This window comes from Aythya marila, assembly GCF_965140915.1.
Source record: "Aythya marila genome assembly, chromosome: Z".
Lineage (NCBI taxonomy): Eukaryota > Metazoa > Chordata > Aves > Anseriformes > Anatidae > Aythya > Aythya marila.
Window position 1 is genome coordinate 45,298,083 of NC_139080.1, and position 15,324 is coordinate 45,313,406.

A 15,324-nucleotide genomic window follows, 5' to 3' on the forward strand; every position below is an offset into this window, starting at 1 on the left:
TTCTACTTAAAAAGTAGAAAGAGTTTTTAAGTAAAGAACTCGATTACTTTCTCCTCTTTGAAGCAGCACTCCCTGTGAGATTAGCATAACATTTTCAAGAAAATAAACAGCATTTTGCCTCCTCAAACATCTGCTAACACATCTCGTCTGTTCTAAACAGCAATATTTCCTGCAACATTCTCTGGCTAGCTTTAGGGGGACGATGATATAAGTTTCAAGTAACACAAACTCCTGGGTGAATAAGGGGAATATTGTTTCATGGGGACACATTAAATGCCCTTGAAGGTCAGCTGTGAGCTACACAAATCTGTGACAGCCACTGCAGCTACCCTGGCAGGAGGGAGAGCTTGGCTAAGGAACGCCTCCAGGCTGTGAACGGGCAGGGCAGGTCCCTGAGCACAGGGAAGGGGACACCCCATAGCTCAGCAGTGCACTAGGCAAGGTTAGGCCTTTCCACCTCCCTCATTCAGCCCATCGCCCATCTCTCTTAAAGTAGGTAGCAATTTTACACTCTCCCAGACAACGTCATTCAGTATTATGTTTTAAAAGGCAGATGATTCAGTAATCAGAAGACAGGATCTGTCAACAGTAAACGTAATCACACAGCTCTGAACATAACACAACGTATCTGCTTCATTTTCCTCATCTGGGAAACTGGGACTGTACTATATACTTACCCCCTTCGCAAGGTGCTTGGAAGTAATTCATGTCTGGACACCCTATAACTTCTTAGGACTGCAAAGTGCTATCTCATCCGGTGCAAAATGTGCTATCTTCACACTCAGCAGATTTATGATGAAAAGGAATCAAGAAGTACACCTACCTGAAGGTAAGGTACTTCAGAGAACTTTTATCTTTCCCCTTGCTTTTGCACACCATTGCACAACACAGGCAAAGCTCACAGCTACAACAGACAGACCCACCTTTACACTGAGCTTTTGCCAGCTGTCCTTTCCTCACATTCGACATCTTGAAGCTCTATAACTTCTACTTTAGAATTTCTTCTTTCACACCGCACGTTAAAAGGCACATGGGGGTCCTCGAACATCCCATGGTCAGCTTCATGGTACCCCTCGTAGGATGGAAAGCTTCCTCCCCGAGAGCTGTGGCTGTGCACAGCAGGGTGGACAGCGACAGTCACTGAAGCTGAGGCAGTCACAGTAGTGATCGGCTGGCAGTACGCTGGTCCCGAGGTGCCCATGGCACCGAATGCTGGGCTTCTCATGTTATGAGAACGAGCCCGGTGGCCCAGGCGATCCCTATTGCTGGGTCCTGAATGCCCTTCAGTAGAAATTTCAAAAGCGTCCCTGCGAGGGCGGTAAGGAGGTGGTCGCAGCCCTTCCCTCACTTCCCGTTTGGGTTGCCTGCCCTGACGCCACGCCTGCTGTGTGCCGGCCTCCGGGTTTGATTGTAATCTGGGACTCGACTGGTGCCTCGTCTCTGGCTGAACCACCTGGAAGATAGATGCACAGTCAGGCCTCTGAAAAAGCAAGGGAAGCAAATGCCATGCTTGCTTACATCTTACGCTAGGAAGACTTGTAAGACTGCTGTCCTGGCTCTGCAAAGGTCATGTTCTGCAGTCTTGTAACTGTAGACTTTTCCAAACAGTTTTTGTCTGAAGTTATTAAAAACTGGGAAGTATAACACCACACAAACACAGGACTACTGCTGAAAATATTATTATAGGCTTCCTACATAGTGATCTGTGTTTTTCAAAAGGATGGATAAGAAGCGCTTCATCTTAACTGATTCAGCAAACAGAATTGCAGGCATTTGGAAAAGGCTCTGTTCCGTGCAGGGTACATACACAGGATGTTAGCAGGGTAGTTTGTATAGACTGTAGGAATCTGTTTTCTGATTTCTGTAAAAAGCGTGAAGCACAGCAGCCACATCAGTCAATAAACCGTGACCAACTTCAAATGTGGCTCTGCTTGTACCTATTTCTAGGCCTCTGCTGAACAAAAACAGATCCACATTGCAGCTCAGCATGCAGCATCAGCAGGGGTAGGAGACAAGAGCTTTCTCACTTTCCTTTGAAATTGCAGTTATGCCAACCCAGTAGCAAGATGCAACGGGCCTGAGATTTGGTACAACCCTGAAACTGCTTTTTTTTCCAGGCTGTATTAATCTTTCTCCCCAAAGTTTGCTGTCAGAGAGAGGTATATGAGGTGGTGATCCACGAGGAGGTGCAAGGAAGAGGTTTGGATCTCTTTATCTCTCCTGGCTCTTAAGAGGTCATCTAGAACAGTCATCAAACAGACTGAGAGCTCTCTCTTGTTGTTACATCGTATTGGCACCATCCACAATTGAACATGCCAGAGACCTCAGCTCTGGTACCATCACCTTACACCGAGCTTGATTCTAAAGTGAGGATAAGAAAAGCCTTCAGTCCCTGTTTATAAGCACTCTAAGTTTTGGCACAAAATCATGAAGCATAGTCAGCCAGAAACATTAAAAGCTCTTCCACAAAAAAATAAATACATTTAAATAAAAATCCCCAAACACTCTTCTTGCCCATCCAGCAGCCAATATTTGAGATACTTACAGTAGATCTCGCAAAGACAGGATTCTCAGTGGCTTCCACTACTACTTGATGGACTGGTGCCCCGGGACCTTGGGTAGCCTCATAATGATGGAGCTCTTCACTGATGCCTGACACTGTGGTTTGAGAGCTGTACTCTGAGTCAGAGGAGTCTGATCCATTATTTGTGTGCCCAGGCGGCAGAGCAAACCTCACGACGCTGGGGGGTGGCTCAGGAGATGGTGTGGGTAATCTGTTTCGTCCATTGGCTGGTGAAACCTGGTGATGACAATGCTAATTATAATTACAAGCATTCAAAAAAATATGATTAGCATTACCCTTTTCATTGTGATTGCTTGATACAAATGTTCTTCTGCCAAATATACCTTTCAATGCTCTGAGAACCCTAGCACTAGTTTTCTGATGAACATCTGTACTAATCTGGAAAACATGCATGAAAGTGAGACATGATCTCCACCTGAGGATATGTATATAAACAGGATGACTGAGGTTCTTCTAGGTATTGTTGTTTCAGCACGTGGATGTATATGTACGTGCATGTGCTCTTGCACTTAGAAAGACAGAAGTCCCTCTTCTGTGGGCTTCCCTCCCCCTGCAGCATACACCAACAGTGATTTTATAAATTGTCTCAAACATGTATGTATAGTATAGTTTGCTAAAAGAGACAGGTACACACTTAATAGAACATAGTGGTAATAACATGTACAAACATATTGTTTGAATAAGGGACAGGCTGTGCATACTACTGTGAAGGTAAGAGATGTCACACTTGTCAAAAATGTTTTACTAATTCAAAAAAATACATCTCACATCACTAATGCTACATACATACCTTGTGTTCTACTTTTATACACACAGATACAGAGACAAACGAAGCGTGGCACACTTATTCTACTAATGCATAACAAAGATTACCCTATGTAACACAGTAACTGTGTTATCGAGAGTGTAGGTAATGAACAATCAAATACAAATTTGATAGCTGTGAATCCTTTTTTTGCTGGACTTAGGCTTCGTACTGTAAAGTCATCGACATTTAAGTGAAGCCTTCCATCCATCAAGAACCTCGCTTGAGCCAAGAGCATTCTGCAGGGAGGGGCAACTGGACGGGGGGACCTTTTGGCAGACTTCTGGTCATGGCTGTAAAGGTGTGGTCTGTGGACCACCACTGGTGTGTGTTGGCCCACACAGGCCTTCCTGGTGGTCTGCTCAGTTAAATATTTTGAAGAAAGCGACAGAGGCAGTGAGGTAGGAAAGGAAAAGGTATGTGTACAAAAGGAACTGTCTTTTGTGAAATATTGAGGAAAAGCCTAATTTTACAGACTAGTTTGTATATCACGTTATGCTTTTAGAAGTGTACTTAAACCTACATTCGTATCTAGTTTGCTGACAACCTCTAAAACAATACTTATTAAAAACATACTTTAAAAATATAGGAATATTAAATAAATAGGAAATAGCAAATTTAATACAGATTTTAAATAAAACCTGAGCAAGAAACTTATACATTTAAAAATCCCCACAAATTTTTAAAATAAAGAGTTTCTAGAAAAGGGGAGTAGTCCTGGGAGGTGGGGTTGCAAAGACAATGTTATTATTTCTTCTGTTCTCTATGAGTTTTACTGACCTCAGGGTACGGTCCAAAGAATGAAAGAAGAACAGGAAGCAGCACCAATCCATTGAGAACTCCCAGAATGGTTAAGATTGCCAAAACAGCAAAGAAATACCTGAAGTGAGGTTTCAGGGATTGGGGGGAAGAAAAAGGAGCCACAAATATTGTTAGTAATAACGTATTACAAACTACTCTTAAATATATTAAAATAATACATTTATAAAATTAAACCTCAAGTATTACTAATATTGTACTAAATAACTGTATCACTTTCTACATAGAGATATAGAGTTTTTTTACCTTTTGTATTAGAGAAGCTACATTCCGCAACCAAAAGTGTTAGTTCATAAAGGAAAGAAAAAAAATTACATTTGTTAATTTCCCAGAATCTGGAAGCATGCAATGTTATTTATGAATGTGTTACACAAACACAAAAATATGGAATGTGCAGTGAATAGCTGAATGGACTGAAAGCACAAATACAATGAAAAGGGGCCCCCATTAGTGAAAACCCAGCAGAAGCAAACAAATGAAGTGAAGGGTGTAGAATTTAAACAATTTAGCCTAGAAGGAAAAGAAGCCCTCTTCTCGCAGCAGCTAATCCACTGTGAAATGCTTCTGCATCTTACAGCAGAATCTCTAATTAAATCTCTAGTGTATCAGGTAAGGCTTTCCCTTGCTGTTCATTAATCACAACTTTCCGCCTAGAATTCTGTGAGTTCCAGTTTTACCAAATAGCTCAAATTGCAACCTTTTTACAACACAGGAACCCGCTTTCTGCAAAGAAAATGCTGCCCATTCTATAGCGAGCTTCAGCATTGTACTGAGTAAGAGCACTCCACAATGGCAGAGCTGCATTGCAGGCTAATCTTTTGTTGAACAATTTAGCATCTCTGAATACTCTTGTTTTGCGTCAGCCAATTCAAACATAAAGGCTGAAGTACTATGGAAGAAGAGGAAAGTGCACAAGTGGTTGTCCTTTCCCACCATTGAGGGCTAAGGTCTGGGATCCTTCATGAATACCAAGGTAAACCTGTCAGTAAAAGGAAAGCCTTGCTAGTTGGTATTCGGCACAGCTGGGGCTCAGACTAAACTTAAGGCTGCGTTGTAACTAATGATTTCAAGGACTCGGTCTTGGTAAATTCCTGGAGGAGAAGGGCTAGGAGAAGAACTGAGGGCAAGTTTGCTACTAATGGGTCTGCTGATTACATTGTCTAGCTGGCAAAAAACTTTACTGCCTCCGCCTTTCCACATTTGATCAAATATATCAGACTCCTGTAAAACTACAAATATCCCACTATTATAAACATTTTGGAATTTCTGATCTGCATTAGCAAAAATCAGCAAACCAATCTACTCTACTAACATAAACCACCAGAACTTTATACTGGGACAGAAATCAACAACAGGCATTAAAAACATTTGCATCTCATCCATCTAACACTAGGATAAACAGCAGGATTTTAGCTCTGACCACTTGGTGTATACAATGTCTGTTAATTTACTTAATCTTCCACATTGTTGGACTAATCTATCCCCTTCCGGAAGTTTGGGATCTTCTTCACCCACTATAACAATACTTGGGCTCTGATAGTTTATTTTACTGTATTTTTTTTCTAAACAGGGCAAACTAAAGTCAGATTGTGCTAGAAAATGAGAAACTGATGGCCCAAAAAAGTAAAATAACATAAGTTGAAAGGTTGAAAGGCACATTTTATATACTAAGAGAATGTCCAATCCAAATTTGGCATGACGGGCTGCTACAATCATCCATTTGCAATGACACAAAAATATTCTTGCCAAAATCTGGTCTGTTAAGTAGGAACGTAAAACACCAAATGTACCCCTGTAAATTTAGGTTAAATCTGTAAGTAACCTGTATGTCAAACACCTCCACCTCTTACAAGATCAGCTCCTAAAAGAGTAATTCTAACTTATTTCTTCAACACCAATAAAATAAAACATCCTGACCTCAAAAAAGGCCTATTATACTTTAGGAGATGCGGTATCTCTCTAACAATAATCCACATGCAGGTTTCATGAGGTCCAACTACAAGCCTCCTGCCACCTTGCTTTCTTCAGATCTCTTACAAACATAAACAAAAAATCTTAATGAGATTTAGCAGCCATTCTCTCAGTTCCTGCTTCTGACATTTTGTTCCTGTTGTCAAGTGGATGTCAGCAACGTCTGGTCATCTATCCAGCTTACGTCTACCTAAGTAGTTTTGTCAACTTTAAGACAACTTGTATTTGGCCTGGTTCTACCTCAGTTCTGTTTTAGGTCTTAAAATATATTTTTTTTCATGCTGTAGTTTGCCACAAAGAACCTGTGTTACTTCTAAGATTAGCCATTTTGCAGAGTTCCACAGGTTGTTTGGAATAGAATAGGATCTGTTTCACTGCACTTCTCAAATTCCCCTCAGAAGAAAAACTTGCTCTCCTCTCATACTCGACGAATTCACATTCTTAATTAAATCCACAAGAAACAGTCTGCCTGTAGTTCTAAACAGAAGGGCCTTCAGGCTTTGCTTTACAAAATTTTAATATGAAGTTCTGTGTTCATACTTATGGTTCCCTAGCTCCCAACCAGAGCTTTCTTTCTCTCCGCTTTCGGCACTGCTGTAAGCCTCATATAACGACAGAAAGAGAAGGCCCAGAGAGCGACGCTTGCAGCACAGTTGCAGCACGTTTGTAGGTTCATGTGTCCTTTCAACACAAATTTTTGTGCATACAACAAGTCTGGAGGATCTAAAGGTTAAAGGTCAAACCCGGCTAATACCAGACAATACTCGCTATTTTGAACTGATTCAAATCCAGAATTAGCCAACTTTGCTAAAGAGGGCCATTTTTGTTTCCTTTCATGCTGGGAGTCAGATTTTCCTGGAACAGATTTTAATACCAGCAATGGAAACACTACTATGTCTAGCATGCAACAAGGAGTTAATAAAACAGAAGGAAAGCAGGACCATGATGTAAGCATGCTTGACACACCATGCATAGTAATAAAATGACAGATACACTGAAATGACTAAATATTAAAAGCATACTTATTTTTATTTTAAAAATAAAGTCAAGACACACGCAAATGCTTTACCTGACAATAAAATCAAACTCTGATCCTGCGAGCATTAACACTCCAAGCAGAGTGGACACAGCTCCATCCAGCACTGGTGCAAACATATGTTCCAGGGCAAGGACAGCCCTATGGTTCTTGTCTCCTATGGCAGTTAAAAATGCCTGTAAAACAATGAAATTCATTTCATTACACAGATACATACAACCTGTCAAACAGTCTCTCTCATAGCATGCACAGTTTTTTGCCAGTTAATTACTTCAGTCTACAGTTTATGAAAATATCTCTGTAGCTGGCTAACCTTCAAGACAGGGTCTGAATCTGCAGTCATAGCACATAGCTGCTGCTGAAGTTACACGACCAGAGCAAGCACTGATTAAAGAATCAGAGCCCTAGCAATAATTTTTTGAAACAAAGCCTGCTTGCACCAGTAGACTTTTCATGTTGCCAGCTTTGCTTATTTCCACCTGGAAAGAATTCATTTCATGGTGAGAGCACTTCAGGTGTAAAAATTATAGAGCTACTCTTCAAACTCTCAAGGGGGCATGGCTTCCATTTCTATCACGGGAAGTTTGCTGTAAAAATAGCCAACACTGACTGAAGTTTTCCTACACAAACCTAAGACCAGTAGCCCTTGTTCAGTTACATCCACCCATGGTAGCATTTATCAGTGAATCAGGTCTTTCCGTCATATGCAAAGAAGTGTCCACTGGTACAGTGCATTTCTTCCTCACAGGTCTGAGGATCAGACATCACAGGAAGGAAGCACCCAACTGATGGAGAATTGCCAGTGTATTCAGTGGGATTGGCATGAAGTAACACTAGACTGTGTGCTGTTTTAACACTTCTGTTTCACTCAAAATTAATGTTTCTTGCAACTTTTACGACTTCAAAGGTAGCAGCCCTATACATAAAATTGCTGTAGGAATAGTACTGAACAGAGTAGTGCATGAGCAGCAATATAACTCATGAAATGTCTTTCTCCCTAAGTCTCCTTAGTGAACAAGCTGCATCAAGAACACTCAGATAGTGTTTCTTATGAATTGGTCTCCTCATTGTATAGCATAACAGTTCAAGAAAACAGCAATCTGATATTCTCCCTGTGATTTATAAGGTCTCTCTCCCAGGTGAATTCTCTTGTACCTACTAATATATGTGCTCACGAAGCTACCTTCCTCATGGTCCTGGTATTTAAGTATCCTTTCTCTGGCAGCTTATTTTCACTCACCTAACAAAATTTGGCTGAAATCAGTCAACATATTAAAAAGTTATTTGGTGGAACAAACAGACCAAAACCAGGTACTTATACATGCGGAGTGAGATTCCCAACCCTCCGTTCTGTAGGAAGCTCAAACATGTAATATTAATCTTTAGTATTGGACTAACAATGGTATATGGAAAATTAATGTGTCTGGGACATTTTACATCCCATATACACAAATGGATCAAGAATCCCCATCAGGGTAAGGGCAGCTGTCAATGAGATGACTCTCATGAATGGCAACTATGGGAGCTGTGGGATTTAATCCACAAACATACTAACACATTATCTAAACCACATACGTGTATGTGTGATTTTAAAGGATGTATAATACAAGGGTCTACTACTGACTCAGAATTTACTTGCAGGAACTAAAAAAAATGAAGTTACAATTCATAGGTGACAGCAGAGAACTGAGCCACAAGTGGACTGTGAATTACTCTTCAACAAGTTCAATCCAAGTTCTGTACCAACAGTGCCTTTTTTTTTAATGCACGACTGGTGTATATTCATTAAGTCCTGTGAATATACTGCTGACCATCATCAGAGGTCTACTAAGCATTTACGTCAAAGCCTGTGTTGGAAAGATTTTGACACCAGACTCAATGTGAAAAAACACCATCTTAAATTCACTTGGCACTTTAGCTTCAGCCACAAGTGATTTTTATTTATATATAAACAGTAATGTAAATTAAATTGGTTTATTTCCATTTAGAAACAAACAAGTGTTTTGTACTTCTGTATTCTAATTTTCCTGCTTTAAAATGTCACTTCTATGAAACTGTGATTTCTTTCTTCCTCTTGTGCAGCTGGTTTCTAAAACTTCCCAATGTATCAAGTGCTGGCGAACACGTTTACCTCCAAAAGTCTAACTATCCGTAGTGTAAGGGGAAAAAAAGTGTCACCACTTCAGGGATCCGGTTCCTCCTATTTAACCTCCTTCCCCTACAACTTTCCTTAAAATTATTTTTTTATTATCCTGCCACTTCTTGTGCCCCGATTTTGTATACATGTCTCCAGTGTGCTAAGATCTCCTTCAGTTCTCCTCTCTTTTTGCTGAGTGTGCAAAGTATTGGAAAGTTCAGCGCTGACACTATCAAATGTGAACACAGAAAAATAGCCCTTTAATCTCTTCTTCATCATTAAATAAAGCAAGATGAGTTTTGCAGATCTTGATCGCCCAAAACTGCCCCCTTGCAAGAGCTCTGTCATTTTGCCACATTTGTGCAAATCAGGTTGACTAAGCTGGGTGATTAAGTGCACTCTCAATTTGGACACTTAACTTTGCAAAAGTTGAAAATGTTTATATAAACTGCATTTCTTTTTTCCTCTGCTTCTCCTCATCACATTGGAAAACTATTTTTCTACATATTTCATACTTGTGCCCAACAGTTAATGGGTTCTGAAAAGAAGGTGCAGATTTTTCATGTGGAATATGAACCTGAATCCATTCGAATTTTAGTGGCTTGGAGACATTAAATGACAATGTGATTTTGAAAATCTCCTTTCAAAGGCTGCTATTCCACAGGATACAGAATGTACACGCAAGAAGAGTTTCTCAGCACTGAGGCAACAACAGCCACACTGCAGACAGTGACCCGGGAAGTCTTATAGTGACCATGAGGATTTGTGATCTGAACATAGCCACAACGTTATTTTAAAGTACTTTGAAATGTCTCCTAGTTTTACATACCAAAGCAACATGAACAGTGAATTCCACACCAATCCCAACAGAAGCAATCAGGATAACCACAGGCACTGCACTCAGTTTTATTCCGATTAGACCCATCATGCCGAACAGCTCCACAGTCATCAGAGCCAGCACCACCACCTAGATGATTTCAAAGAGCTGTTAGTAACTTCTCATACTCTAGGCAAATGAAGAGAAAGATATTTCAGAACAACATGGTGACTATAAAAGCAGTCCTCTATTGCCAAAGACAAAGTAGTTTTCCTTGTTTCACTGTGCTCAATGGCAATGACTTGCTAAAGAGCTGGTTTAAATTATACTTCTAAGAATCAGTTACTAGAGCAAGCATCAATTTTCTGTTGACTACAATATAACAGTGATGTGAAAAATAATTTATTCTTCTTAATTATGGTTACTCATCAAAACCTACATTCTCTTTTTCACCTGGTTCTCCAACTATCTTTCCAGAAAAAGTAATTTTCAACTATCTTTACTGGAGTTCTTTTTGTAGAACTGTGTATGTAAGTGAGGATGGCTCTTGAGAAGGTTTAAAGCCCACAAGAAAGTGAATGCTGTAATCAGCTGATGAAGCTCATGTTACAGAGGGGCTTTGAGCTTTTAAGATACTTGGAGGGATTGACATGAACAAAGTGAACAGTTAAATCTAAGGGAAAGCTTTATTTTTCTTTCATCTACCTTGTAAAAAAATTGAGGAAAAGGGAGGGGAGGAAATCTGTAGAATCAACTTTAAAGTTTCTAAAACCAAGCAAGAAAAAAAGATTGACATACTTATACAAGCAGTGGTAGACTCTGAAAATAAACCTCTTTTCTAAAGGAAAAAAAGTATGCACTACAATAAATGATTTTATAAGTTAATGAATCAAGAATAATAACATAAATTGCTTGATTAAGTGCTATGAAAAATATTCTAGACTAAACATTTACCTTTTAACATACCTGTCGTATAAACGTACATTACAAAAACTAGTAACCATTTTATGCTTTTCTACTTCTGGCATTTTATAAACCATACGATAGTTTATGGAATTTAAACATAGGAACCTCATCATTCAATTTAACTTGAATGTTTACTGTGAGACTTATGGTGCCTTGCAGAAAGCATGGAGGAGTATTCTCTTCAGTTTAGAGTTTTATGACTACTTCTCGTCAATAGCCCAGTTACACTTCTTCCACAGTGTGCACTGTACAGCCTAACCATTTCAGCTTTTCCAGAAAGACTGCATTCAGAAATTAGGAGGAAAATTTACAGGCAACCTAGTCACAAGCAACCGCCTTGAGAACTAACATTGTTTGATAAAAGAGGAGAAGGAATAAATAATTATAAGCAACTTTAACAAAATTCTTAATTTTCCTCTGTCTTTATCTCCCATGTTAGTATGCATCTAAGCAAGGGCAAAAGTTTATGTGCCTTTATAAGAAACCTTTAAAGCTGCAAAAAAGGTGGCCAAAGGATTAAGGTTATTGAGGTTTGTACCTTTAGCGTGAACCCTACCCCCTCAAGTTGAATAAATATATAATGAATGATGCAATATACATACTCCACCAGAGGCCCAGACATAAACAAAACTTCCCGACTACAGCAAGAGCTATGCTGAAAGGAATTTGACTTCAACAAAGACCCTTATAATAAACTTACAATGATCCCAGCCGTCCAGGGGTTTAGGAGGAAGAGGGCACACACCAGAAACGTGCAAGCCAAAACCACGCTAATGGATAAAAGGAGCCAGTGGCGAAGCCCAATGTACTGCTCCCAAAATAGAAACGGGTAACCATTTGGGTAGCTGGCGATCCCCAGGCTGGTGTAGTTACTACAGATAGCTCTCACTTTCTCGATAGCTTCCACAAAGTCAGAAGTTTCACGCAATCCATTGAGGTAGAAAGGAAACTGAGCGTATTCTATGGGCTCAGCTGCTGGAACTAAGAAAAGGATAGCAATGTTAAAATGCATGTTTGGGAAGAAGATACACTGAGAGCATGATTAACAAAACACTTCATTCTCCATAGAAAAATATTTAAAGGTGTTGAATTTAAATTTTATATCTTTGGAGCAAGCAACATTTTAAAAACTCTAAATACAGGAGATGACTATATGTAACATTGCAATACAAGGGGAGGAAACCAGTCTATATTAAGTTTCCTAACAATTTTATATAATTTAAGAGCAATGTGTTTAAGCTTCCTCAGTTATATAGTGCTTTTTACTGAATAGCTCGCCAAAAGTCCCTATCTGCAACAGAAAATAGAAGATCACGTCACATTAAACATTTTATCCAAGTGTTTTATGCAAGCGCGGTTCCTTTGAAATCAAAGGTCATTTCCCTGAGATTGATTGAGGTCCACTGACAAAAAAAAATAGAGGAAAGTGATACTCAGTCAGGTTGGTTGGCTTTTAAGATTTCAATTGAATACTTTGAAATTCAGATTCAGAAATCCATGTTTTGTTACTGATGCAAATGACTGAAAAAAGCCCTAATATAAAAGTAATGGTTTAGTGAGGAAATACATAACCTTTTATCCTTTTATAATTTGACAAACCAAAGCTCTCCATGCTTCTTTTTGAGCTCCGTGCTAAGTCTACTGTACCACAGGAAAAAAAAAAAAAAAAAAAAGCTTCCACATCAAGCATTTCGTTACTGCCGTTGTGTGTTCCAGACCCTGCAGGGTCATTCAGTTGACTTGCTAAACATGATTTGCCCTATTATAATCTCAACTATAAATTTTCATTAAGACAAGACTTGGCTGACTGCCACAAAGCTCTAGGGTTCAGATCCACTGAAGCACAGCTAGCTTGTTACCCAGTCACATTTCCAAGTGCACCAGGCCTCCCCCACATGCCCTCTCCACTTCCCCACCGGTGTCCAACTAGCAATCTTCCCAACAAATTCAAAGCTGAAGCAAAGCAATGCAACCTAGCACTACTACTCAGGAAAAAAACAAACAGCATGGAATAGGACTGCTCCACTACCTAAGCAGCTCTTGTACAATACCAGTACTGGTAGCTTAGACATATGAGCTAACTTGATAAAATCCCTTGGCTATTAAAAACTGAGGACAAGCATGATATAATCTGAGTGATAACACTTTGGAGCGACACAAGCAGCAATTTCAAGCAATCTCCAGGTTTCTCTCACAAAACTATCACGCAGCATTAAAAAGCAATTCTTATTACCAGTTTTTAGAGCTTTAAGCTGTTATAAAACTCATTTTTCAACATGATAAAATCCTGCAGTGGCATCACATTTGCAATGGTACATTTGTCTCTCGAGGCTACAGAGTAACACAATATATTGTTCTGTTTATGCTTCTGAGCCCTGTACAGCATCAACCAGCTCGAGAGTTACTGGTCCTTGAAGGAAGGAGTGGGGGCACTTATATAAACTGTAAGACATTAAGATGAAATGTTACTTACTTCTCAGCCTTGTTTCTGGCATATAGTCTGCTTTGTCATGGACCCATTCTGGGCGGTGAGGCCGGATGTTGGCTTGAGAGGCAGCATAGGCCACAGGGTCATTGCTAACCCAGGCTGTCAGGTAGATGTAGAAAGCATTTGGGTTAATGATTCCATCTGCATCCACCAGACGCTGTTTAGTCAACTGCAAAATGGAAAAATTAGAAGCCTTTCAAAATGGGTTTTGTTTTCGGGGCTCTTGCTGTAAAACTTTTAACGAAAAGACACATATATATAGGAGGGGAAAAACAAAGAGCATGAGCTTTCAACTGCAGTGACTTATCAGTGAACTGTTGTTGGGCAATATAGAAGAAACCTAAAAAAGAACTAGTGCCAGTAGAAAGTGGTTATTTATAAATTAATACTCAGAATTTACTATAACCACTAAATCAGCAGACGGTTCCAGAATAGACTGAACCAATTAAACCTGAATTCTGAAAGCCTGCAGCCAAGAGTGAAAAACAACCAAGTTGGAGACACATATTTAAAGAAAGGGAAAGAAAATCTGGCAAGAGTCCCTATACACGTCTGTGTGCAGTTAACCTCTGTTGTTAACACTGAAGGAAATGCCACCCAGTAAATGGAGGAGAGCTATAAAAATAAAACAACATCTGTATAAATTTTGCTAACACTTGCCTCCTATGACCTATGTATTCAGAAAACGCCCAGCATCAAGAAAGCAGACGAGTGCCCTATGCTATTTGGGTCACTGTGGGCAACTGTATCTGTGGGGTAAACAGCAGTGGTACTCTTCGAGGGTTCTGAAGCTAAATGCTGCACAGCTAGGGCTCTGACAGAGGACTCCGTGGATGAAAAGTATTGCTTTTTTGTTTTGTTTTGTTTATTTAAAATTCTGGCTGGGCTCCAGTTTCAGGTCTTTTTAATGAAATGAAAAACAACAGTGACAGCCGTTAAAAAAAAGCTGGATTCCAAAGATCTGGATTCAATTAATCCACAGGATATGCAACAACTGTATGTCTTCAAGCTGTCTTTGGAACTGCATAGTACAGGGCTCAGCCCCTGTGGGTGCACCACACTTTTCTCCCTCCCAGGCACAGGAAATTATATCAGCAGCTGTAGTCCAATCGCATTTGTTCCACCGCGTACCTGGTACACACTGCTAAACAAAACCTCACCAAAGGTTTTCTCTTCAACCCCCTTTTCTTTCCTTAATTCATAGCTGAAGCTTCATTCAGACCTGACAGCATGTTGCTATATGGCCCTGTGTTTTACACACCATAGTAACTTTGAACAATGTACTCTGTAAATCTTTCACCTTTAATGCCAGCAAAAGAGAGAAAGACAATAAGCAGATCTGCCAGGACGCTCATTAGAAAGACTGTTTTTTTGCCTAAAAGCACAGTGGGTCAATAGGGATTCTAGGGCAGGAGAAGCTAGATTATTGCAGATTTTTTTCTTTGAGGTTTTAAGTATAATTTTAGCTAAAGGAGTCAAACCTAATGTGTTTCCACCTACCAATGGCTACAGCAGTTACGTCCTGTGATGACCCTATGAAAGCATGTCAGACATATTCTATTTAAGCAGCTCAGCCAACTGCCATTGCTGGTTCTACTACAGTATATCTGTATTTAGTGATGACAGTACAAGAACGTATTATCATTCATCAACATCCTTCTTTAAAATTTAGGTTTTGAATAAACTGGTAGGAACTAAGCA

The 15,324-nt window shown here is 39.8% G+C and overlaps 1 protein-coding gene across 3 annotated transcripts in view; it reads right to left on the reverse strand.

The window, feature by feature from the left end:
- PTCH1 (patched 1) overlaps positions 1 to 15,324 on the reverse strand; it is a 67,027-nt gene that overhangs the window by 4,024 nt on the left and 47,679 nt on the right. For all 3 annotated transcript variants that reach the window (XM_082783084.1, XM_082783083.1, XM_082783085.1), the window contains 7 exons: positions 13,609 to 13,792; positions 11,836 to 12,116; positions 10,182 to 10,319; positions 7,249 to 7,391; positions 4,170 to 4,269; positions 2,546 to 2,800; positions 924 to 1,453 (listed from right to left, as the gene is read on the reverse strand). In XM_082783084.1, the coding sequence (XP_082639210.1) occupies positions 926 to 1,453; positions 2,546 to 2,800; positions 4,170 to 4,269; positions 7,249 to 7,391; positions 10,182 to 10,319; positions 11,836 to 12,116; positions 13,609 to 13,792 (1,629 nt within the window). In that variant the 3' untranslated portion in view covers positions 924 to 925. The remainder of the gene's footprint in view (positions 1 to 923; positions 1,454 to 2,545; positions 2,801 to 4,169; positions 4,270 to 7,248; positions 7,392 to 10,181; positions 10,320 to 11,835; positions 12,117 to 13,608; positions 13,793 to 15,324) is intronic.